General features: G+C 40.7%; 1 protein-coding gene across 1 annotated transcript in view; it reads right to left on the bottom strand.

Annotated features, from left to right (window-relative positions):
• The window catches only part of PCOLCE2 (procollagen C-endopeptidase enhancer 2), a 68,377-nt gene that overhangs the window by 11,535 nt on the left and 29,288 nt on the right, over positions 1 to 27,554 (bottom strand). Inside the window, exons 3-5 of the mRNA XM_081235689.1 lie at positions 15,346 to 15,601; positions 8,801 to 8,925; positions 5,658 to 5,794 (exon numbers count right to left, since the gene is read on the bottom strand). Coding sequence (XP_081091815.1) covers positions 5,658 to 5,794; positions 8,801 to 8,925; positions 15,346 to 15,601 — 518 coding nt within the window. The remainder of the gene's footprint in view (positions 1 to 5,657; positions 5,795 to 8,800; positions 8,926 to 15,345; positions 15,602 to 27,554) is intronic.

Below are 27,554 nucleotides of genomic sequence, written 5' to 3'. Positions count from 1 at the left end.
ATCACCTCAGTGGGCTGGTCACCTAGGGATAAGAAAGCCAGGCAGGGTTTAATGGGACTTTCATTTCATTGTTAATGAGAGTTCTTATGCGTGCCTGAAATGGAAACCTTTCTGTTTATAATCTGGGTAGCAAAATGCTGTGAAGGAGAAAGAGAAAGTGATTACTTTGTTTTGGTGGTCATGAAAGACATCATTAAGAATTCTAATTTTAAAGCAATTTTAGGGGCATGCTGGTACTAAAGGTTTAGTGGCGATAATAACTGAGGCTCAGAAGCTCTGTTAAATCTTAGGGGATAACTATATTATACAAGATGGTAGTTTCATTTAATCTTGCTATTGTTATTTAAACAATGGTTTAAAAATGCTGTTTGGCTAATTTTATTTTAAAACTATTTAATTCAGAAGTGGAAAATTTATTTAATTGAGTTAATTGGTGGTTTGACTAAACTCCTTTTTTTGAGGCGTCTTCTCAGCTGAATCACTTCTTAGCCCTCACGGACAGTAAGTAATGAGGCAACCTATAAGCTATTTTGAGTGGAGTGGGTGGAGGGGAAGGTAGATCTGGACTTGACCCAACCAGTTAGAAAAACTGCAGGATCTTTTCTGTCCTGAAGGTTATTGCCTTCTTAGCCAAGGGATGAGACAAACCTAAGAGCAAGCGCTGTGACCCACATTTAGAGTTCCAGTCACAAAAGCGACCAAGGTCATTTAAATAATGCTTCTGAGAATCAAGCCTGGAACAGAAGTATTTTATCTTGCTTTTGAAAACACATTCCATTGAATAAATACAGTGTGCAGGGAACACAGTTCTCAACTACAAGTACAAATAAGACACGTTAATCTTGTTTAGATGATAAAATTACAAAAAGCACTTCTTATAAGCAGCAAAGAAAACCTTAAGATCCAACCAGGTCAGCCTTCTAGGCATGATGTTATAATCCTAGTGATCATTCACTGCCTTTTCTATGAACTAATCTTGGAAGCACGATATTGGAGGCTGAATTTTCTCAAGGAAGAGTCTTTTAGTAACAAAGATATGCTGCCACTGAGTTATGCTGCTACTGAGCTTTAGTATGAATGCGACAGAGTCACAGTGCCATAAATGTACTGAGGGCAGAGTGCTACATCTGCAAATTAATGTTACAAATCGCTAGGAAGGCAAGGGGGCATCTCACTTGGACCCACTCCCCACTGGCAAATCCCAGGAATGGACTGAGGATGCTGACGGGCGTCTTATAGAGCCGGCTTATGTGAGCTGTCTCTGCCTTGTCATCCACAGCCTCTCTCTTCTTTAATCACTACAGCCAACCAGCCACCAAGTCCTGCCAATTTTGCCTCCTAAGTATTCCTTGATCCACCTCCTCTTCATCTCTACCACCCTTCGCTACCACCTCAGCTTTCCCGGGACCACTGCTACAGCCTCCTTGCCAGCTCCCTGCTCCTCTTGTCTAAGGGCGGGTGTTCTAGAAGCCCCGGTCCTGTCACTTCCCCTAACTGCGCTTCGAGAGTCCCCATGTCTGCAGGACGTGGAACCCAACTCCACTCTCCGCCTCCTTGCTCTCTGGGCACCCACTCAAGGTTCAGGCTCCAGAATAGCATATATCTCCCCTGTGGATCTTCAGTAACAGAGTCCCCTCTGCTTGGAATGAGTCTGTCCTAAGTTCTGCCTCTAACTCTCACTCTTGCTTCAAGACTCAGCTTCAAGAGGCATAATCTCTTTTCCCAAACCTCCCCTGACCTCCCACCACTTGTCCCGACTGGACCAAAGGACTCCTTGTCAGAAATCCACCAGGACATTCCGTTGCCAATCTACCTATCTGCCTTGTTTTGGTCCTTCCCACTACTTACCTCTGTATCTTTTATTTTATCTTTGTGTTCCAGGTCCTTAGCATCATGTCTGCCACACGGCTAGGGTACATATAGTACATGTTTCTGAACTGAATCCAATGGTATCGATACTGATTTGAACCAGGCACAGGGATGCTGAAGTGATGTCCCCATTGCCCCCACCCACCCTGAGTTTTGTGCTTCTCCTTTCCTTTTGTCTACAGATTTACTCAAACATATGCATCGTGAAACCAGATATTCTATAGGTTTGCATTTTTTTAAATTTGATATAAATGAAAGAGTATAGTGTGTCTTTTTCTGTTATTTTTTTCACCCTCAACATTATAACTGTGAGATTCATCCACTGTGCTCAGGGCTGTATAGTGTGAACTATAACAGAATCGAACTATTCTCTTGTTGATAAACATTGTGCTGTTCACTCTCCCCCCAGTACAAATAATATTAATGAGAACATTCTTGTATATGTCTTGTGATGCACAGGGACAAATGAAGAGAGTAGGGTATATGGTCTATACCAGGTCAGAGGATACAGGCTCATTTTCAAATTAAAAAAAAAATTGTTTATTTTTGGCTGTGTTGGGTCTTTGTTGCTGCGTGCAGGCTTTCTCTAGTTGTGTCCAGTGGGGGCTACTCTTTGTTGCGGTGTGCGGGCTTCTCACTCCGACGGCTTCTCTTGTTGTGGAGCACAGGCTCTAGGCGTGCGGGCTTCAGTAGTTGTGGCACGTGGGCTCAGTAGTTGTGGTTTGTGGGGTCTAGAGTACAGGCTCAGTAGTTGTGGTGCATGGGCTTAGTTGCTCTGCGGCATGTGGGATCTTCCCGGACCAGGGCTCTAACCCGTGTCCCCTGCATTGGCAGGCGGATTCTTAACTACTGCGCCACTAGGGAAGTCCTTATTTTCAATTTTATTAGATACTGCCAAACTGATTTCCAAAGTGATTGTACCAATTTACATTCTTGTCAAAGATTTATTCACTGTGCAGATTTCTTCTTTGGGGAATGCCTTTTCATGTCTTTTGTCCATTTTTTCTGAGTTGTTATCTTTTCCTTAATAATTTTTAAGGATTTCTTGATATGTTTTGGAACCTAGACCTAGGTCTTTGTCAAATATATCAAACATTTTACAAATATCTGTTTCCGTTTTGTGTCTTCTCTTTTCCCTCTCTTTAAGGTGTATTTTGATGAGCAGAAATTCTCATTTCAGTTCCCAATCCATCTGTAATTGATGTTTGTGTGCTATTAGATATGAATACAATTCATTTTTCCCATAGAAGCAAAAGTTGTCCCTGCCTCATTCTTCAATAGGGTCATCCTTTATCTGCTGATCTGTGCGTCTCTGGGATATGTCTAATCTGCAGAGACATGTGGATATGTTTCTGGCCTCTCTTTGATGTTTTCATTAGTCAATTTTTCTACCTCTGTTAAAACCACACTCTGTCTTAATTACAACAGCTTTCTGACCTGGCTCTGCCATGGTTGGTCAAATCCCCCTGCCAGTTCCTTCTCCTTCAAAACTGTCTTAGTTTTGTCCCTTCCCCTAGCAATGCCATGTACATTTTACAGCTGGACTGTCAGTTTTAATGGAAAGCCAATCTTTAAAATTTTTAGATACTACTGATTTTTCCTATTCATTTGAATAGTACATAGCTCCATTTATTTAGGTCTTATTAAAATATCTTTTAGTAACGTTTTATAATTTTCTCTATTAAGGCCTTGTACATGATTTGTTAGATTAATTCTTGAGTTTTTTTGTTATTGCTATTAAGATACCTTTTAAAAATACAAACTTTTTTATTCAAGCTATTTAAGATAGTCTTATATAAGTTAATGTTTTCAACTAATAAAAACATAAGTTTACAAGTCACACTTTAATTTGGTAATATATAAAATTAAATTAATAGATTTTTCTAAATTCAAACCAACCTTGAACTCCTGGTCATAAAGTATTTTTTTTTTTTTTTTTTTTTTTTTTTGCTGTACGCGGGCCTCTCACTGTTGTGGCCTCTCCCGTTGCGGAGCACAGGCTCCGGACGCGCAGGCTCAGCGGCCATGGCTCACGGGCCCAGCCACTCCGCAGCATGTGGGATCCTCCCGGACCGGGGCACGAACCCGTGTCCCCTGCATCGGCAGGCGGACTCTCAACCACTGCGCCACCAGGGAAGCCCCATAAAGTATTTTTTGATTGTTAGATTTGGCTTGCTAATATTTTTTCTTTTAGGATTTATTTTTCATCGCATTCATAAGTGAGATTGATCTTCAGTATTCTTTTCTTTGTCCTTATCTTGTTTTGGTGTCACTATACTAGCCTTGTAAAATTTGTTGTGGAACAATCCCTATTTCTCTCTGGAAGAATCTGTGCAGTGTTGGAATTATCTGTTCCTCAAATGTTGGTTAGAACTCATGGAGGAAAACAACCGGGGCCTGTTTTTTTCCTCCCTTGATAGGAAGACTTTTCAACTACAGATCAAATTTCTTTAATCGTTATTCTGGCTTTTTCTTTTTCCTGTGTCCATTTTGCTTAAAAAAAAAAAAAAAAAGAAAAGAAAAGTGTTCTCTCCAATGGTTGGATGCAGTGTTCTCTATCCATTAGACCAAGCCTGTTGCCTTCAAATCGTCTACATCCTAATTTCCCATATTGAAAGAGATGTGTTAAAAATCTCCTACTGTAACAGTGGACTTTGTAGATTTGTCTTTTAATTTTTATTATTTTTCTGAATTAGATATTTTGATGTGCATACAAGTTTATAATTATTATACTTTCCTGATAAACTGCACCTTTTATCATTATATAGGAACTATTTCAGAACTGCTTTCTGCCTAAAATTCTTTTCCCTGATATCAATAAAGCTATGCCAGTTTTCTTTCAGTTAGCATTTGCTTACAATAGATTTTTCTATCCTTTCATTCTCAAATACTCTGTGTTCTTATTTTTTGGAGACATGTCTTATAAACAGCATATAAATGGATTTTACTTTGTTATCCAGCCTGACACTCTTTGTCTTTTCATCAATGATTTGATCCATTTGCATTTATATTGATTACAGGTACATCTAGATATATTTCTATGGTTTCCTTTGGTGCTTTTTTAAAAAAAAATCTTTATTTATTTATTTATTTATTTATGGCTGTAGTAATGTCATTGCCACTTTTCCTAGTACTGTATGTGACGGTGTGAAATATCTTGCACCAAAACAGTCATGTGTTGCACCAAAATACAGCACAGAGGAGTTAAGTAACTTGCCCAATGTCATGTATCTAATAAGCGGCAGAGCTCTTAGCTCCATAAATATTTGCCGATAAATGCACAGTACCTTTCAGGCTCACTCAGCAAGAATTTGAGCAACAATGCGAGGCAGCGTAAAGCCCCCAAAGTCCAGGACAGGTAAAATCACCTGGATCTGTCATAAGCTTCTAGGTTTCCTCATCTGGATTCCCAATAATCAGCTCCCTAGTTTTTGCTCAGAATTTTCCTCATTCCACTCTGATGCTTCAGCTCCCCCCTTGCAGGGCAGTGAGGTATCCAGGTCAGGTCTTTGGCTCAGCGTCTGCCCCAGGGGCATCACCAACGCTACTTCGGTTTATCTGTTTGGCTGCCAAGCCCTCTCTACACTCTTGCTAATGTTGCCTCGCTCTCTTGGTTGGCTACTCTTTGTGTTGATGATGTACGGGACTCCACTGCCATGGAACCCAAGAATTTGAGAACAAAACAACACCACAAAATCTTCCAGAAAATACAACATAATTGGGCAATTTAATAAGAAACAAGTTTAGAGCTCCTAAAATATTAATGAAATAAAACAGGTGCTACTCACGCAGGAGGGCTGTCGCCACAATACTTCCCAATTCTTTCAGCGTCATTGATCTCCTCACCGTTAAACACAGCCACATAATCATACCGGCAGTAGTTATCACGCTCAACATCAAACTTCTCAAACTTTAATTCTATAAGCTTTAGTGAAAACACAACATTAGAAGTGTCAGAAGAGCAGTGCGGAACAAACTCAAACAGTCTTCCTCTCCCCAGATTTGTAGGGTACCACGATTTTCCTTCTTAAAAAAACGTATTCACCGTGTTTGAATTTTTTCTTAGTGTTTACATACTTATTAGTTATCAAAACTGTGGTATTCTTTTGCTTTCATTTTTAATCATTCCTAAAGACCATCTCAAGCCCAAATCAATCCTAATTAGGATCTTAAACGTGGGAACTCTGTTCACTTACAGCTAAGAAAGTTTAAAAACACTATATAACCCCAGAAACCTATGTTAAGACTTAAATTGAGCTTGTGTTGGAGTGGGAAGCGGGGCTATACACCAACTTCATTCTTCTCTAGAGGAAAACTAATAGAAATAAAAATATTATCTACAATGTCCCCTATAGTAGTGTGTGTTGGGGTGCGTGAGATGGGTGGACACAACAGTTCCCCTTTCAAGAAAACGAGACTTACATTCCCACCACATGTAAAGAAGTCAAATTCTTTAGGACCAGAGGTTCAGGGAAGTGGGAACTGATTATGATGTCTTCTGGAAGTATGTTTGAAAACTGTGCCTGCCAAACACATTCTACTTGGTGATCTGGTTGATTTTTTAAGAGATTGCATAGAAGCATGGATACACAAAGTCAGTGTTAGATTTCTGAAGTATTTCTTAATTTTTTTTTTTTGCACTGGTACCAGTAGTAGTGTCCTAAATTATTCGAATCAATAAGATTTTTTATTTATTTTTTTATTTTTTTTTGCAGTACGTGGGCCTCTCACTGTTGTGGCCTCTCCCGTTGCGGAGCACAGGCTCCGGACGCGCAGGCTCAGCGGCCATGGCTCATAGGCCCAGCCGCTCCGCAGCATGTGGGATCTTCCCAGACCGGGGCACGAACCCTCGTCCCCTGCATCGGCAGGCGGACTCTCAACCACTGCACCACCAGGGAAGCCCTCGAATCAATAAGAATTTTTGATGTAAGAGCAATCATTCCCCTCATAAGCAGATTTTTCAAGACTCCCTCCAACATGTGAATCAGAGGAAGTCTCACTGGGTTCATAAATACCCATGGCACCCAGAGAGCTGGTCCCCACTCTTGCTGGATGGCAGGTGGGCAGGCAACCCTCCTTGCTGCTTATGGAATATAATAGGCATTAACTCCTGTTAGGACAGGCACACTGTTACTAGTTGTTAGCTAGTAAAGACTTAGACACAGTAATGTGGGTGAAGGTGATAACAGCAATGGCACCACAGAGAGACACAGAGGTAAAGTGTGGCTTTGAACATCATTGCCACTTATCTACATATTTATCCACTTTTAAAAAGTCAGCACCAGTGATGGGTGAATAATTGCTTATTCATACTTAACACTGCTTTAAGTTATATTAAAATATTTCCTCTTTGGGTCCTGTAACTCCTTACCGGTTAGTAATAAAATGTGTTCTAGGTTATTAAAAAATTGGCTGAACTTTTTCTACTTAGAAATTAGTCACAGAACTTTTGAAGAGAAAATAAAAATAAGTAAATAGATAGCAGGGTAAAGGGAAAGCTATGATTTTTTAAAAAGTAAGTCTTTAATAGAAGAAAATGCCCATAGATTTACATAGAAATTACTTAGGACTTAACTTTCTCATATTATTTTTCTCATTTGGACAGTTTCCAGTGATTTCAGACACTACAACCATGATTAAAAACTCAGCTGGCTGAAGCCAAAAGTCATATAAATAAGATAAAACCCAAATTTAAGTTTAAATAATCCAAGAGAAAAACAATGGAAAAAAGATGCTAAATTGTAATCTGTGAGTATAATTAAATTCAACTTATTTAATCTAACATATTTATAAATGACACAGAGAGAAAAATGATCAATACAATCTCAAGAATTACATGATGGCTTAAATGTTTGAGAAATTTAATTTTTAAATTTATTTTAAACTATAAAATGTTTAATAGATCTATAGAATCTTTCATTATCAAATAAATGAACATATTTTTCATCTTAAAAATAAAACTGAATTTGGGGATTATGATCAAAGTGTGTGAAGTGTGTGTGTGTGTGTATGTGTGTACTCAAATCACTATCTTGCAGGGTATATTTACCTGAATAATTTTCCACTAAAGAAATGAATATATGTCAAATAATATTTGTGTAAGCAATACAAAAGATCAATTTAGAAAAGTTTTTTTAACAGTATTATAATGCTCACCATACAGTGTTTTGATTTAAGTCTATAATATTTGTAATAATAACAATTTTTTAAAAGTTATTTTCAGAATTACACAACATAAGCTTGGTCTATTCTCATGCTAAGTTCTACCCTGCGATTAATTTCTGAAAGTGGTCCCCAAAAAGGGTAAAAATTCATACAACCACATACTAATAAACAACGGAAAACTTCTCTGTTGATTGTTTTAGAGCAATGAATAAAGTTATTTGTGGGGAAACTACACAAATTTTATTTTAAACAACAACCAAAAAAAAAAAAACAAAACACACACCACCAGTTTTCTCATCAGACACCTTGTTCTTAGAAAAGATGATGTGGTACGCTTGCACTGGCTTTGTTAAAGTGAAGCATTCAGGCTGTTTCTGATTTGGTGACTAAGAGGGCCATTATCAGGACATAATGCTCTGTGAGCAAATGGTAACCCGAAGTGTACATGTACTTGGGGATTTGTTATGCTTGCATGGTTATTCACTGCTGCTTATAACCCCATGCTTACAACATCTTCCACAGGGTTAAAACAATCTCATGTGGAATTGGCAGACCATTTGTATTTCAAAACCTGTTTTGAAAAATCCAATTCTATAGTAGGAAATTAAATCCATGACTTTGCATGTCAAATGGCACAAAGGCAATTTTAACCTGGGCCTTTGCATGAAGAAATACTGTGTCCAGGGGGTCTTCCTCATCCTGTATCTTTAACAGTTCACACTAATTCACACATGCATACTTTCTTCATGTTTTCAGGGAATCTTACCTGATTCTTTGGGGCTACAATGTGCCACACACAAGAGACTCCTGCAGGGTAATCACGGTCTGGCCAGTTGGGGGTTTTAAAAGAGCCGGAAGGTCTTTCAAGGAGTCCTCCACAATACTGATCCCCTGAAGTTATTAAAAATGAAAAAAGAAAATCCAAGTTTATGGCAATGCAACCATGGGGAAATTAGGAATTTGGAATATTGATACTATAATAAAGACAGTGGCAGATGCTTTTAAATTTTCTCTTAAAAAAATGGTTAGTCTCCTCTAAACCCACCCCCCTCCCTAACACACACACACACACACACACACACACACACACACACACACACAGAATGATCTCTAGGTTACCTGACATATCATATCAGCACAAGAGAGAGAAGGAGTGAAATCAGGGCCATAGCTTCCTTCCTTTTTCCCATTTTTTTGGATGAGACAAAACATTTGGGCATGCACTCATTCAGAAATCGTGCAGGCTCATTAGAACTCTCAAGGCAGGGGTATTATTTACTAATAATATTTTTGTCCATGCCCACGGACAAAATCTGAATTAGCTGTTATAGACAACTCTCATTCCTCGAAAACTTTTTATACTATACATCTTTCACAATTTTTAAGAATAATTTTGTTTGTAAAAACAATACATGTTTATAAATTTTCAGCAATACAGAAAAGCATTAAAGAAGGTGGGAGTGATTTCTAGATTGGGCCTGTATTGGGCAAGCTCCCTCTTGGTCTGAGAAAGTGACTGCTCCAGGAAAGTCTCCTGGACTAACAGGTATAGGTGTCACAGGGGGGCCGCTCCGTCCTGAGCAGCTAACCATGACCCTGGACTTGCCGCCAGGCATGAGCAGTTCTGCTCTGAATGAACTCAGAACAGAACCAGGAAGACTCTCTCCCAAGGGCCTCAGGAAGGGGTGCCACTGGGTGTTGCCAGGACCTGCTGGAGGTGCCCTCACACCAGACAGCACAGGCCCTGTGTGTTATGACAGGGACTGTGCTTCGTCAGCCAGTGTCCCTCTGCTGCCCTCTGTCCCCAAACCCATGGTTCCTCCCTTACCTGCACACTGAGATGGCCTTGTGTGGGGATGAGACCATCCCCCTACCTTTTCCTCTATTCCTCCCACCCCAGACCCATAACCTCATGTAGAGCTCAGACTCAGCAGTGCTGGAGGTTCTCCCTTTATGCACAAGTCTCATTATTTCACTAGGAGCTTCCAGAAGTTTCACCAAAGCCAAACTCAGCAGCATTTCTGATTGTTAGGATATTAAGATGGATGTTTAGTTTCACACTTGGTCTTCAAGAGAAAATTCTGCAGTGCTAGATTCCTGCTCTGTGCCGATATTAGCCTCACTTCTCTGGGACTGAACTGGGTTCCCCAAATACACCTAGACTCCTAGTAAAGCTGTTTCTTCATTGGTGGGGGGAAAAAAAATTAAAATTAAATTCGGGGTAAGATTACCTCAAATCCCACTAACCACAATGAACATGTGACAAACATCATTTCAGACCAATCTCTATGCATATGTACTGGGTTGGCCAAAAAGTTCGTTTGGGTTTTTCCTGTAACATCTTACGGAAAAACCCAAATGAACTTTTTAGTCAACCCAATACAAAAAGGTTCACAGAAATAATTTAGAAAGATATTTTAATACAAGTTTTACATTTAATTTTACTGGGACTTAACTAACAAAGAAACACTGAAAGGAATTAATATACTTTAATAAAAATATTTCTGTGACACAGAAGCTAATCATTCTTAAAAGAAGTCTGTAAATTTAAGACAATGTGTTATAAAAATTGAGGCTGGAGTAATTTCTGTAACTTTTTAAAAATATATATTTATTTATTTATTTTTGGCTGCATTGGGTCTTCGTTGGTGCACAGGGGCTTTCTCTAGTTGTGGCGAACGGGGGCTACTCTTGTTGCGGAGCACTGGCTCTAGGCATGAGGGCTTCAGTAGTTGTGGCACGTGGGCTCAGTAGTTGTGGTGCACAGGCTCTAGAGCTCAGGCTCAGTAGTTGTGGTGCACGGGCTTAGTTGCTCCGCGGCATGTGGGATCTTCCCGGACCAGGGCTCGAACCCGTGTCCCCTGCATTGGCAGGCGGATTCTTAACCACTGCGCCACCAGGGAAGTCCATCTGTAACTTTTAATTCATGGAAAATTTCAAGCATATACAAAGTAAACAGAACAATATAATGAATCTCTATGTATGCATCATCCAATTTCAACCATTATCATCATTTTACTGTTCTATCAATATCACTACCCAATGCTCACCACCTGCATTATTATTATTATTATTATTATTTTACAGGTTTGGGGGAGGTAAATTCAATACTCTGACATGCACAAGTCTTAGCTGTAAAAATTTGAAAAATGGATCTGCCCGTGTGAGCCACACTCCTATGATGATAATAGAATCATTTCCCACAAAATTCCTGTATCCCTTGTCAGTCAATCTTCTGGCTTTTTGTGCCATTTTTCTAAAACTTTTCACCTTAGATTAGTTTTATTCTATAGCTTCATATACATGGAATTATACGGTGTGTCCTCTTCTGTGTCTGACTTCTCCTGCTTAGTACAATTTCTGAGATACATTCATGTTGCTGTGTGTATTAGTAGTTTGTTCCCTGACATTGCTAAGTAGTATTCTGGGGTGTGGAAACCAGAGTTTGTTCACCTATTCTCCTGCTGGTATTCATTTGGCTTGCTTCCAGTCTGGGCTTCTGCAAATAACGCTGCTATGAACATTATTGTATAAATCTCTTTGGGGACATGTACTTTCATTTCTCTTGTGTAAATATCCAGGAATGCAATTGCTGGGCCAAGAGTAGATGTAGATGTTTAACTTCATAAGAAACTACCAAGATTTTTTCCCCAAGTGGTTGTAGCATTTTTTACCTCTCAAGGGATGAGCACTTTGGTTGCATCACAACCTTGCCACCATTTAGTGCGGTCAGGTTTTTTAGCCAACCCAGTTGGTATGTAATGGTATCTCATTGTGGTTTTAATTTGCATTTCCCTGTTAACTAATGACACTGAACAGTTTTTCATGTACTTATGAGTCATTCATATATCTTCTTCTGGAAAGTATCTGTTCAAATATTTGCCCATTTTTATATTTACGGGGATCTTTATCTTTGTACTGTTGAGTTCTTTATATATTTTGAATACAAATCCTTTATGAGGTAGTTTTGCAAATATTTTCTCCTATTCTGTAGGTTGCCTATCCATCTTTGTAACATTGCCTTTTATAAGCATTAGTTTTGATTTTAATGAAGTTTGCATGGTACATATTTTTCCATCCTTTTATATTGAACCTATTTTGTCTTTGTATTTCTAGTGCTTTCTTTTAGAGAATTATGGTTGGGCTCTGCTTTTTAACCCATTCTAATAATTACTGTCTTCTAATTAGAGTATTTAATCCTCTACCTTTAATGTATTTATTGACATGTTTGGATTGAGTGTGCCAATTACTATTTTGTTCTATTTGTCACACCTTTCTCTTGTTCCATCTGTTCTTCCTTTCCTGCCTTCTTTGGGCTGTTCAATAATTCTGGTATTCTATTTTAATCTTTTGGCTTTTAGCTAAAATGTGTGCATTTTTAATGGGTTCTCCAAGGACTGCAGTTTTAATGGGTTCTCCAAGGACAGCTTATTTAGAGTTAACAGTGTATTTCTTCACGTACTGTATGTTTCCATTTGCTCCTCCATCCTTTGTTCAATTGTTGTCATATATATTATGTCATACATTACGCTTGCCACAATAGAGTGGTAAAGCTTTTTGTTTGTTTTGTTTTGAACAGACACATGTAAAGAAATTAGAGAAGAAAATAAAACATAGCCTTCTATATTTACCATTTCCAGTGGCCTTCAATGCTTCCATTACCTTTGGGTTACCCTGTGGGGCCACATCCCTTCAACTTGAGGAACTTCCTTAAATACTTCTTGTGATGCAGGTGTTTATCTGAAAATGTCTTTATTTCATTTTCATTTTTTTTTTTGCCATTACTATGATTCCATTTTTTAAAACATCTTATTGGAGTATAATTACAATGGTGTGTTAGTTTCTGCTTTATAACAAAGTGAATCAGCTATATGTATACATATATCCCCATATCTCCTCCCTCTTGCATCTCCCTCTCACCCTCCCTATCCCACCCCTCTAGGAGGTCACAAAGCACCGAGCTGATCTCCCTGTGCTATGCGGCTGCTTCCCACTCGCTATCTATTTTACGTTTGGTAGTGTATATATGTCCATGCCTCTCTCTCACTTCATCCCAGCTTACCCTTCCCCCTCCCCGTGTCCTCAGGTTCACTCTTTACGTCTGCATCTGTCTGTCTTTATTCCTGTCCTGCCCCTAGGTTCTTCAGAACCTTTTTTTTTTTTTTTTTTTTTTAGATTCCATATATATGTGTTAGCATACGGTATTTGTTTTTCTCTTTCTGACTTTCATTTTTGAAGACTAGCTGTAGAATTCTGGGTTGGTACTTTTTTTCCAGCACTTTAAAAATGCTGTTCCACTGCCTTCTGGCCTACATTGTTTCTGATTAAAAGAAAGCCATCCTTCATACCATTGTTCTTCTGTATGTAATTTGGGTTTTAGCTAATTGATTTTAAGATTTCCTCTTTCTCTTTCGATTTCTGTCATTTAATTATGATGTGCCTAGGTGTGGCTTCATTTTTATTTATCTTATTTGGGATTTGTTGATCTTCTTGGCTCTATAAATTGATGTTCTTCACTAAATTTGGGTGGCCTCCAGCCATCATTTCTTGAGATATTCTTTCTGCATTATTATCGCTCTCTTTTTCTTTTGGGACACAAATTACATGTGTTAGACCACTTGACATTGTCTCACTGGTCTCCGAGGCTCTCTTTCTTTCATCTTTTTCCTCCTGGTTCTTCAGCTTGGATCATTTCTATTCAAATCCACTGCCTTTTTCCTCTACCACCTCCAATCTGCTTGTAAGCCCATCAGGTAAATTAAAAAATTACATGTTCTGTATCTTTCAGCTCTAGTATTACCATTTTCTTTTTTTTATATAGCTTCTTTTCTGAGATTCTCAATCTGTTTATTTTCTACACATATATTTCCCTTTAAATCCTTAAACATTTATAATAGCTGCTTTAAAGTGCTTGTCTGCTAACTGTAACTTCTGGGTTACTTTGGGGTCAGTTTTTATTGACTACTTTTTTTCTTGAATATGGACACACTTTCCTGGTTTCATCACATGATTGGATACTGGACATTATGAATGATACATTATAAAGTCTCTAGATTCTGTTGTGTTCCTATAAAAAGTGACTTTTGTTCTAGCAGGCATTCACCTTGGCTAGACCCGAGTTCAAAGTCTGTTGCCCTGGCAGTGGGCAGCAGTTGTAATCTCTGTTTTTTTCAACCTCCAGATGATGCTTTTGTGCCAGGCCAACTGAGTTCTCCCTCATATATGCAGAGTTTAGCCATTAGCCAAAGATTTAGCTGGATTATACCTCAATTTTTTGTGCCTCAATTCTTCTTTGGGATTTCCTCCCAAAGGTTCTGGCTGCTCTCTCAAACCAGCGATGTTGCACTATAGCCCAAAGCAAGAAAAGATTAGGAGTGCCTGCAGGCGGAAGGCTGTAAGTTTAACAGATCTTGACCACTGTGGTTGTCTTCCAAGGGTAGAGGTTTCTACCCTTGGGAGCGCACATGTCCTGACACGGAACGGTCCCAACTTGTAGTATGAAGTGTAAAGAAAAAGTTGTGAAACAATATGAATGTATGATACTACCTATATATTTTAAAAACTATTGCAAAAATACATACATATAAGTAAGTGCACATAGACGGTATGGGAACTACCAGCCATGGCTATTTCTAAGAGGGGACTACAATGGGGTGAAATGTGTCTATAGCTGTATGTGTATATCTGTATGCAGGCTTCACATTTTTACTCCATGAATTTCTACATTTGAATTTTTATAAGAATATATATGGGCTTTAAAAAAGACTGATTTTTTTATGGTTTATCTCAGAACATTGAATATAGTTCTCTGTGCTGTATAGTAGGACCTTGTTGTTTATCCACTCTATATGTAATAGTTTGCATCTGCTAATCCCAAACTCCCAGTCCATCCCTCCCCCACCCTCCCTCTCCCTTGGGAAGACTGATTTTTATTTTTAAGATTTTTTTTTGATGTGGACCATTTTTAAAGTCTTTATTAAATTTGTTACTACACTGCATCTGTTTTATGTTTTGGTTTTTTGGCCGCAATGCATGTGGGATCTTAGCTCCCTGACCAGGGATTGAACCTGCACCACCTGCATTGGAAGGCGAAGTCTTAACCACTAGACCACCAAGGAAGTCCCAAGACTGATTTTTTAATGGTCTCTTGATGGTTTGGTGGTATTTATTAGCTCTCTGTTTGAGAAAAATTGCTCTTAAACTTTAGATTAAATGAGTAAATGCATATAAAGTGCCTAGAACAGTGCCTGACACACAGGAGGCATTCAACACCCATGAGCCCTCATTATTGCTGTTATGTGGAAACGGTACCTCTTTCATTTGGTTCAGCGGCAGAGAACATGGCCATGAAGCCATTCCCAGCTGTGTTGGCATCGGAAATCATCTGCACCATCATCTTGTTGCCACTGGACACAAGAGCTCCGGGCCGGAACGTGCCGCAGAAGCGCCCAATGCGCTGGCCATTGGAGTGGCCGTTGTACACGTCCACAAAGTCATAGCGACACAGGTTGTCACTCTCCAGGTCTATGAATCGGAAATTAAGAACTACTACTTTTCCCTCGGGGACCTGCCAAGGAAAGGGCCAAGTGGAAAACCGTGTCATGAAAACAACTGAAATCTTCACATCGAGCCAATTACTAAAATAAGCAGATAAAACTTTAATACCCAAAATGATGCTTTTTCTTCCCTCAACTCTGAACTAGGCCAGAAAAGATTTTCTACCATAATGCATTCCTAGTAAAAGATAAGCATTTGTTCTCTTTTGACAAATTCCACAATTCTCTAGGGTACAGGAGCTTATTCCTAGGGAGTCTGTTTCAACAAAGCTGCAAAATACTGCATCAGTCTTATTAATTGATAAGTCATTGCTGACAAAGAATACCAGTCCTGATTGGACCTTAGCACACATTTGCATATTTTAAAGCACCATGGCACTCAGAGATAGTGCTTGGCAAAGCAACATTTGAAATGTCATTTTTCACAAATAATACAATAGGACGATCTCAATATACAGAATGTTTCTATGAAGTTCAAACTGAAGGGGTGATTTGGCAATTGTGCAGTTAATTTACAGATAATCCACTTTGGGTCCTGAAGGATCCAGATCAACTATCTACAATGATTATATTAATTGAGTAATTGTTGAATCATCTCTTTTCAAAGTTGCTGAGTTTTTTATTTGTTTTCCAGGTGAAAACTTTGTATAACAGGCAGCCTTGAAACACAATACACTGATGAAAAAGATGTGTTTTCACTTTCTCATAAGACTTTGTTCACCATAATCTCCTCCTCCCTCCTTGTTCCCTGAATAGGTAGAGAAAATGGCTACAGGGCTTCCCTGGTGGCGCAGTGGTTGAGAGTCCACCTGCCAATGCAGGGGACACGGGTTCGTGCCCCGGTCCGGGAAGATCCCACATGCCGCGGAGCGGCTGGGCCTGTGAGTCATGGCTGCTGAGCCTGCGCGTCCAGAGCCTGTGCTCTGCAGAGTGAGAGGCCACAACAGTGAGAGGCCCGCGTATAGCAAAAAAAAAAAAGAGAAAATGACTACAAAAGCATTTGGCAGGATTCTTACAAAAGCCCCATTCCTTTCCCAGTTCACACTATTTTAATTTCTTCATCCAAGCTGTTTAAAGTCTTGATCAGCTTTGTTTCATACTCAATAGAATAAGAATTTCATTCTGTAAAAGCTTACAGATGACAAAGGTCAGTGATTAAAGAAAAAAAAAACACAAGCAACACTGATTGCTTCATCTTAGTTAACTATCTCAGACTCAAAGATCAACAGATGCTTTCATATAAATATGGCTTCCCCTTGCTGGTGGTAAATGCCATGAATTTTTTTTCCTATAATAATAAGAAGTGTTTCAGTGTTATTTGCCTTTTTTGTCAAACACATACACACCCAGTGTAGAAGCTGTAACAGAGTAGTCACAAGAAGAGGGATATTTTGGCTTTGACATGGTTGCATTCTACTTGCTGGAAGCTTATCTTAAGTGTGAATATCAGAAGCTCTAAAGCAACAGTCTAAGAAGCTGATAGCAAAAAATGCAATTAAATTTTTAAGCATTCTCACGGAGATAGCTGTTGTAGAATGTCTTGTTTTTTTGTTCTGCTTTGCTGCATACAATCTCTATTTATCCCATGATCAGAAAATGATCAAAATGTGATGCCACGGGCTTCCCTGGTGGCGCAGTGGTTGAGAGTCCGCCTGCCAATGCAGGAGACGCGGGTTTGTGCCCCAGTCCGGGAGGATCCCACATGCCGCAGAGCGGCTGGGCCCGTGAGCCATGGCTGCTGAGTCTGCGTGTCCGGGGCCTGTGCTCTGCAGCGGGAGAGGCCACAACAGTGAGAGGCCCGCGTACCGCAAAAAAAAAAAAAAAAAAAAAAAAGTGAGTCCTTTCTACTGTATGACCCAGCAATTCCACTGCTGGGTATATATCCAAAAAAACTAAACACTAATTCAAAGATACATGCACTCCAATGCTCTTAACAGCATTATCTACAATTGCCAAGATATGGAAGCAACCTAAGTGTCCATCAACAGATGAATGGATAAAGAAGATGTGGTATATATAAATACAATGGAATACTACTGAGCCATAAAAAAGAATGAAATGTTGCCATTTGCAACAACATGGATGGGCTTGGACGGTATTAGGCTAAGCGAAGTAAGTCAGACAGAGAAAGACAAATACTATATGATATCACTTATATGTGGAATCTAAAAGTACAACAAAGTAGTGAACAAAATGAAACAGGCTCACAGATATAGAGAGTAAACCACAGTGGGGAGAGGGCAGGGAGGAAGGGCAAGATGGGGTAGGGGAGTAAGAGGTACAAACTATTATGTGCAAAATAAACAAGCCACAAGGATAGAGTGTACAACACAGAGAATGTAGCTAATAATTTATAATAACTATAAATGGAGTGTAACCTTTAAAAATGGTGAATCACTATGTTGTACTCCTGTAACTTATATAATCTTGGACATCAACTATACTTCATTAAAAAGGGGAAAAAAAGTGAGTCCTCTCTGCATGGTTGCATTCTTTTTCTCCCCAGCCACGTTCAGCTCCCTGGGTGGAGGTGCAGAGCGGCTGGAGCTGGATTTAAGCAGTGCTGGGTGGGGAGGTTGGGAGGTGGAGGGGTGTTTGCCAAGTGAGGACTATGGTGGGGGAGAGGACGTAGGCAGGAGAATGACCATAATGGTGGACCGTGGAATCCAAGTTGGGTTATAAGCATAGAAATCAGGACTCAGTAGGGTGAGGGCAGTAACAACCTAGATCATGGTAGAAGCAAGGACAATGACAATGGAAGTGTGTGGCTGAGGAGCGATGGAGGAGAGGAAGCTAAAGACCCAAAGGGATCATCCACATAGATATTGAAATTACTGTGAATGATGACAAGGAAGGTGCTGAAGACAGTGACCATGAGCCAGGGGCTAAAATTTACAAGAAAGGAGTCTTTGGATGACTGCAACAAGGAGGGACAGGGGGCATCATAGTCTTGTTTTATTTCATTCATCACAGTTCCCTGACACTGAGAAAACTGGGTGACTGTGGTCGGGCTGCTGAAATGGAATCCAAGCCTTGGATACTCATTCCCAATGGGATAAATCTTTCCTTCTCCAACATTCTTTATTTGGTCTCGATGCAATGAAAAGTTGAAATTTCTCTGAGAATGAGACACAAATAGATCAGCAGCAGAAAATGGGTTACATCGTATAACTTTCAACACAAAACCCAACAACCCTGACAAAAACTCTTTGGAAGGAAGGTTTCAGGGGAGATCTGTACCCATTGTGGGTCTATTGGAACCACAGACGAATGCCATCTCACACTGAAGGCCAAAGAGAAATTCTACTGCAAGTGAGATGCACACTGCATCAAACCCTTTCGCTGTAACACAACAGCTGTTCTTCATATTTATATAAGGAACCAAGATTGTCTGATGCTCTGTGAGGTGAACTTTGCTAAGAGTTCCTGGATTATCATTCTAAAGGACTTTGGAAAGCATATTCTCTGAAGATGGCCTTCCAGTTGAAGAATCTACGGTCTGTATCCTTGATTTTTCTTTGTTAGGGATATAAAAAAATATAGAAAGGGGGCTTCCCTGGTGGCGCAGTGGTTGAGAGTCCGCCTGCTGATGCAGGGGGCATGGGTTCGTGCCCCGGTCCGGGAACATCCCACATGCCGCGGAGCGGCTGGGCCCGTGAGCCATGGCCGCTAAGCGTGTGCGTCCGGAGCCTGCGCTCCACAACGGGAGAGGCCACAACAGTGAGAGGCCCACGTACCGCAAAAAAAAAAAAAAAATATATATATAGAAAGAAACGGAGAGTAATATAACACACACCTGGGTACCAACCAGCCAGAATTGATCATTGTTAACATCCTGTGAATACATGTTTTAAAGTCTCCTTTAAAAAGTTAATACGTAATTTCAGATCAAATGAGTTTTCCTTTATCCTCATTCATAGCCTCATTCTCCCTCCTTTCTCAGAAGCAACCACTGTCACATATTTATTGAGTTTTCTCCTGTGCCATGCAAAATACTTTTATATACATGTATATGTATCCATGCAAAATACATAGTTAGGTTTTTGTGTCCATTTTCCCTGAAAGATGGAGCTCTAGAAGGTAAGGATCCCCGCCCCCCCGCCTTGTTCACTGTTTCATCCCCATCTTCTGGACAGCACGTGGCCCCAAGTAGAGGTGCATCCTAAAGATTTATTAAATGAATGAATCCATCAAGAGCTAAATGGACACCGGCTTCTTTGCACAAATCCTGGACGAGGCACCTTCTGGGTGGCTCTGCCTCTTGGGTTTTCATCTCATATCCCACCAAGCAGCAAAACTCCAGAAGGCCCCTCTCCTTTCTAGGTCATTCTTTACCAAAAATAGAAGATACATACCTTTGGGGAAACTTTATATCTCAAATCTCCCGTAAATGCTAACAATGCAGAAACTCAAGTAAGGTACTTTTTTGGGGTAGCAAATTAGACAAGGCTACCAAGTTGTTGAGATTCTATTGACCAAGGGATTCATTATCTGCCTGTAGAAAAATAATTCTGGGCTTGTGATTTCCCTATCAGTAGCCGAGTCCTGTGTCGGCCAAAGCGCAGCACTGCAACAGTGACCTCAGCTCACCCCACAGCCCCTGGGCTGTCCTTATGGTCACAGGCAAGTATGCCAAGTCGCTGGATGCCAACGCCAGGGCTGCTGCCAGAGAATGAATGGGGAATTGCATTCTGAGCTGGTCATTTGCATTTTCAGGATACTATGAGCAAATGCAACAAAGAGGAGCCCATGCACCGCAACTAAAAAGTAGCCCCTAAAAAGTAGCCCCCGCTTGCCGCAGCTGGAGAAAGCCTGCATGCAGCAGTGAAGACCCACCGTAGCCAAAAATAAATAAATAAACAAACAAACAAATAAATAAATAAAATGTAAAAATAAATAAATAACTGAGTGGATGACAGAGGACTTAAAATTGTGTTATTGGCTACCAATGTGTATATTTGACTTGAAATTATTCAAGTAAATCTATTTCTATCCGTTGCAAAAAAAAATTGCAAATAGAAGCCAGCTTCTTTTGTGCGGAGGAATAGATTTCGGTAGAAGTGGGAACGCTCCTTTGTGTCTCTATCTTTTCTTCCCCCAACGCATCATTTACTAATTTGAGCAAAAAGATCTGTTTCTGCAGCCTGTCTGATTTTTTTTAAAAGCCCTCGTTTTAATCTTCTTAGATTTTCTTCTTCCACAAACAGACCTTTCAGAAAGCGTGTTCTAAAATGCAGTCCACATTTTATTTACAGCAAGTTCAAGAGGCACGGCAGCTCTGTGTCAACTCACTTACATCTCCAAATGTAATCCAGAGAAATGTATGTACAAATTACGCACAACTATTTGGCTAGGCTTCAAGAGGGGGATAAATCAGAAGCTTCAAGATCTTATTCACGTGTCTCTTCTATTTATTTATTTATTTCTTTTTGGCAGTGCCATGTTGCTTGGATCTTAGTTCCCCGGCTAGGGATTGAACCTGTGGCCCCTGCAATGGAAGTGAGGCATCCTAACCACTGGACCACCAGGGAATTCCCATCGTCTGTGTCTATTTAAATACTCCTCTTTTTAAAGATGGAATCTTATAAACATTTGGAAAATAAGACATACATTTTTGATTCATGGAAATAACGTGATGTTTTGAAAAAAAAATTTTTTTCTTTTGGTTAGGGTTTTTACCAAAGAAAAACCCCTTTACACCCTTACGTCTGGAGGGAGGGTGGAAACCCCCAACTACCTCAAGCCCAGCCCATGAGAACCAGTGGAGATGAGGTTACACTCCTCTGCTGAAAACTGTCCAAAGCTTTCCCAGCATAGCAGGAATAAAATCCTCACTGTACTATAATCACACACTTAAGTAGTGTATAAAAGGTGCCGGTATTTTTCTAAGCCCTTGACATATATTATCCCACTTAATTACAGCAACCCTATGAAGTTGATATTAGCCCAGTTTTACAATGTACAAGTAAGGAAACTGAAGCAATGAGAGGTTTAAGGTCCTGTATGATATGGCCCCTGACTACCTCTCCGACCTCATCTTTCCTTGTCATGCAACAATCTGGCTGTTCAAGGAACCCTCCAAGCTGGTTCTCCACCTCAGGGCCTTTGCACAGTCTGGCCCCTCTGCTCGGCACACTCTCCTCCCTGATATTCCCAAGTCTGTCTCTACCTACCTCATTATTTAACTCTCAGCTCAAGTGTCACCTTTCCAGAGGGGTCTCTCTCGAGCCCTTCAGTTGTTTTAGATCACGTTGACCACATAACTGTGTTATTTCTTTACAGATTATTTATCATCTGTCTGTACACCAGAATGTACCATCCAGAGATCAGAGGTTGCCCACAGCTAGTTCAATACTTAGCTATTACAGGAGTTCAAAACGTAGTTATTGAACAAATGACTGGAATCCTTATAATCTTAATTTAAAAAAAAAACAGTTCAGACCACAACTTCTATTACTAGCACATAAGTTTATATAACAATGTAAACTAACTAACAGGTATGAGGCAAGCAGTAGTGGCACCCCTCTGAAAAGGAAGAAACAGCTCAGAGTGGTTCTGATGACTTACAGCCACCCAGCAAGTCAGCGGCAGAGCCCAGGTGTCCTGACTTCTACCTGACTGTGTTTCCCATGGCCTGACCGTGGCAGAAGCTGAGGAGATGCTCACTGATCTCGGTTCCTTTCCCCAGGCACACAGGAAGTTGACATGCTCCAGCCTGCACTGCAGTTAGGTTGGGGCCAGGTGCCTGGGTCCTGGTCAGTGGGATGCAGGTGAAGTGAGGTATCCAAGTCCAGGCCGAGCCATAAAAGTCCCCTGCACAATCTTTTCGGAGTTCTCTTTTTGCTCTAAGGAGGGGACTCAACGGAGGAAACAGGAAGGTTCTAGGAGATGGCAGAGCCACACAGGAGCTAATGCTCAAAGGCGAGTTGCCCTGGAGAGCCATCCAACTGCACTGGACTGTGACGTGAGCAAGAAATTACCCTTCGTTCAGACTCACAAACATAGAGAACAGACCTGTGGTTGCCAAGGGGGAGGTGGGGTGGGGGAACGATGGATTGAGAGTTTGGGGTTAGCAGATGTAAACTATTATATACAGGATGGATAGGCAACAAGGTCCTCCTGTATAGCACAGGGAACTATATTCAATATCCTGTAATAAACCATAATGGAAAAGAATATGAAAGAGAACGTATATATATGTATAACTGAATCACTTTGCTGTACAGCAGAAATTAACACAACATTGTAAATCAACTATACCTGAATAAAATAAAGGAAAAAAAAAGAAAGAAAGAACCGTTTGGGGCTTCCCTGGTGACGCAGTGGTTAAGAATCCGCCAGCAAATGCAGGGGACACGGGTTCGAGCCCTGGTTCGGGAAGATCCCACATGCCGCAGAGCAACTAAGCCTGTGTGCCGTAACTACTGAGCCTGGGCTCTAGAGCTCAAGAAGTACAACTACTGAGCCCATGTGTCACAACTACTGAAGCCCACGCACCTAGAGCCCATGCTCCGCAACAAGAGAAGCCACTGCAATGAGAAGCCCGTGCACCACAATGAAGAGTAGCCCCCGCTCGCCGCAACTAGAGGAAGCCCGTGTGCATCAACAAAGACCCAATGCAGCCAAAAATAAATAAATAAAATGAATAAATTTATAAAAGAAATAACCCTTTGTTGTGTCAGGCCATTGAGATTTGGGGGGCTGTTTGGTACAGCTTTACCCTTTGGGTTAATTATCCTGATTGACACATGGATAGTGACACGTGCCTGTTGTCCTGACCCAGCAGCTCGGTGACAGGCAACTGTGGAGATATCTTTGTTAGGTTTTGGTGCTTATAAGTTCCATATGAATCAGCATTGTAATGTGGCCACCAAGCAGTGGACACGGTCTCCGGCTGTGTGAATAGGAAGGGAGGTGACAGGTGATTTGAAGCAGTCAGAAAAGAGTGAATTCAGAGGCATCACCGAGGTACGTGCTATGAATTCAATGGCTCCTGCAAAGTCTAACTGGCTCTTCTGGCACCACCGTCGTGACCCCTGACGCCTTTATCTGTGGCTGGGCAGCGAAGGTGAGAAGACAGTCAGCAGCCATGGATACTGCTCGAGATGGGAAAAGAAATGGGTCTTCTGATGGAAGACCTGGCTGTGAAATGAACAAGAAGCTGGTCATGCATCCTAAGACTGAGGGTGAAGATGGAAAAGCCAGAGAGGAGAAGGTGGCTCCCGCAGGGCCACTCAAGTCTGCCACGGGAAAATGCAGATGGGAAAAATGTGAAGGCACAACAAAGCAGCACCCAGGGCAACAGGAACTCTGAGGAAAGTCCAGCCAGGATGGGGAGACAGGCAGTTGGGTAAAAAGCTACTCGTTTAGGTTTTGCCTGGGGGAGGAGAAAAAGTCGGGTTTAAATGTAGAGTATTCTGTATAGTTGATTCACTTTGTTACAAAGCAGAAACGAACACACCATTGTAAAGCAATTATACTCCAATAAATATGTTTAAATATATATATATAGGGCTTCCCTGGTGGCACAGTGGTTGAGGGTCCGCCTGCCGATGCAGGGGACACGGGTTCGTGCCCCGGTCCGGGAAGAGCCCACATGCCGTGGAGCGGCTAGGCCCGTGAGCCATGGCCGCTGAGCCTGCATGTCTGGAGCCTGTGCTCCGCAACGGGAGAGGCCACAGTGGTGAGAGGCCCACGTACCGCAAAAAAAAAAAAAAAAAAAAAAAAAAAAAATATATATATATATATATATATATATATATATAACATATATAGAAATTTTTAAAAATGTAGAGTATTCCTTTTTTTAAACTCTGAATGAAGTAATTTTATTTATTTTTACTTTTTATTGAAGTATAACTGATGTACAATGTTGTGTTAGTTTCAGGTGTACAGCAAAGTGATTCAGTTATACGTATATATATATATATATATATATATATATATATATATATATATACCTATTCTTTTTCAGATTCTTTTCCATTATAAGTTATTACAAAATATTGACTATAGTTCCCTGTGCTATACAGTAGGTCCTTGTTGTTTACCTATTTTATATACAGTCGTGTGTGTATGTTAATCCCAAACTCCTAATTTATCCGTCTCCCCTTCCCCTTTGGTAACCATTAGTTTGTTTTCTGTGTCTGTGGATCTATTTCTGTTTTGTTTATAAGTTCATTTGTATCTTTTTTTTTTAAGATTCTACATATAAGTGATATCATATGGTATTTGTCTTTCTCTGTCTGACTTACTTCACTTAGGATAATCTAGGCCCATCCATGTTGCTGTAAATGGCTATATATCATCCTTTTTTATGGCTGAGTATTATCCCATTGTATATATGTACCACATCTTCTTTATCCATTCCTCCGTGGACAGACATTTAGGTTGCTTCCATGGCTTGGCTATTGTCAATAGTGCTGCAATGAACATTGGGGTGCATGCACCTTTTCAAATATGGTTTTCTCTGGATATATGCCTAGGAATGGGATTGCAGGATCCTATGGTAGCTCTGTTTTTAGTTTTTTAAGGAACCTCCATACTGCTCACATCTTTTCACAGATGTGCCTCTTCTGCTTTTCCTGTGGCTCATGGTATCACTAGGACCCTACCACAGATGGAAGTGATGACAAATCTTCTGGGCAAGTTATGCATTCGTCATCACTTTTTCTGAGAATTGGAAATTCACTACTTAATTTTTCACTACACATGAGCTGTCTTTTTAGCTATTTGTTCTTGAAAGGGTTTACTGCAAAATAAAAAAGCATTACCCAACAATAAAATAAAAAAGCACTACCATACAATAAAATATTGATTTATAAAAATAAAGAGCTGTAGATTTATACCAAGCCATAAATAATGAAACCACTCTAGCAAGAGCACTCAGACTGTTTTACAGCAGGACAGCTCAGCCTCCTCTCCCCAGCATATATTTCACGTACGATGAACCTATACTTCCCATGTTGTCCATTGAACCAGCCAACTGGTAGCCTGGTGGCTTTGTGTGTCTCACTGGTCACAGCACCAACCACAGCACTGGTGCCACCTGGCTTCTGGGACCAGAAGCATCAAACACGCATCCCTCTACCACCCAAGACTGGAAGGAGTGGCTGAACCTAGTGGCTAAAGCCCAAGCTATTTCACATGATCAGTGGGTGTCTGGAATGGTGTCCTTGAAAGGTCTTAGCTGTGTTGGGAAAAAAGAGACAAGTTTGCACTGGTTGTCTTTCACATTTAACCACGTGCTGAAGAGAGAACTCTGCCTACTGTATAAGTGTACGATGCCCTTCTAGACAAGACCACGGCAGAAGATGGAAGCACAAAGGGAAGCTCTACCAAACCCATCTTGCGTTATTTTAAAGCAACTCTCAGGAGTAATATTTCTTTTAAAACAATAAAAAATCCATGACAAATGGTCAATCACATGAGATGCCCTGAAAGGCAGGTACACATCGGAACTGTCCAGGACAAGTGCGGCCGCCTGGCTCTCCTGGCCGCAGGGCATCTGGGTCCCTCCTCTAAAATTTGAAGCTGCCCCAGTAAAAACCATAGGTTGACTAAATGAAGTGCTGCTGAATGGATAAAAGGATGAAAGAATGGCTTCCTGTAACCTGCAGAATGAAGTCCAAACTCCTTACAAGGCTGTGTGAGGCCCACCCCTCTGACATTCTGGTCTCATCTTTACCCAGCCCTTTGTATCTTGGGCTCGAATCTCCCCATCCTCTATGAGATCACACATATAACCCCTGCCTGGACTCTTCTCTCCCCATCTCAGTCTATCGACTGCCACCCCGATTTCAACGACTGGGCCAAATGCACCTTCTCTAGGAACCCACCAGCCTCCCACTGCTTGACCAATGTCCACACTCAGGGGGGTGTTATCTTCCCTCTTTCCGCTCCCAGAGCCCACTGGGGCCCACAGGGTCTGGGGTGTGTGCTCTGTCTCCAGGTGGACTGTGAACCTTTCAGGGGCAGGACTGCTCCACTCTGATTCATCTGAGTCTGAACCCACAGGCAGCTGGAGTCTAGGCACCAAAAAAAATGCAGGGAAGGTGAGGATGGAGATGGGGAAGGGTTTTCTATCTTCATTTTAGTCTCAGATCTGCGAACAGTTTGGGGACTTTCTATGCCATTTATCATGCCATATGCCATCTATGCCATAAATAATAGCAGCCGGCACAGTGACACATATCCAGGTGGAGAAAACATAAACTCTGAGGGTCCCTGTGACACAGAACCTGGCAGTGCCTCCCTGGATCAAGTTAGGGCTCCATTAAGACATGTGAGAGAAGAAGACTGTAAAAACAACACCCATCCCAAGCAGTCTGGTTTGCTATAATCTCTCAATCTGCATATGATGGATTATAGCTTTTTTAACGAAAGGATAGTCATTGCTTTTTCTTAGCTGTGTTTCATGATAAAAGACTGCAGATAGGTCATAGAATTAAATCTAGCCAATTTCTTCACACCTTCAAAAATTAGAACAAAGTACTTAAGTCATTTTAGGATATATTTTCAATTCTCCAGAAGCTGTCAGCATGAGTTAATCCAGAATGGGATAAACGTGATTGGTGGAGATTCATGGAGAAAAAGCATCCCTACCCTAAGCCACTGGTCTGTGTCATCTGACAGCTAGGCTTAAGGGTAACAGACATAGAAGCCAGGGTTGTTTTTTGCTAGCCAGGGGCCTTTGGCTCATACAGAACCCGTGTTTTCTCCTTAATGACATGTGGGTGTAATTTTTTTTTGAAAGCTTTTATAGGATAACGCTGATTTCTATGTGATGACCTAAGAAAAAAATCTGAAATGATATTTTCAAGAAAATCCTTTTGTAATCTGTGATATCATCTGAAAAATCTGTAATGGCCCAGGAACACAAAATTCTACTATTTTACTAGGAATGAAAGAGAAAGCCTTTCCCTTCTGGGATAAGAGAAGTCACAGGAAGGTAGTAAGCACATT

Source organism: Mesoplodon bidens, assembly GCF_964165515.1.
Source record: "Mesoplodon bidens genome assembly, chromosome: 5".
NCBI lineage: Eukaryota > Metazoa > Chordata > Mammalia > Artiodactyla > Ziphiidae > Mesoplodon > Mesoplodon bidens.
Note: the sequence above shows the minus strand (reverse complement) of the source record. Positions and strands in the feature narration are given on the sequence as shown.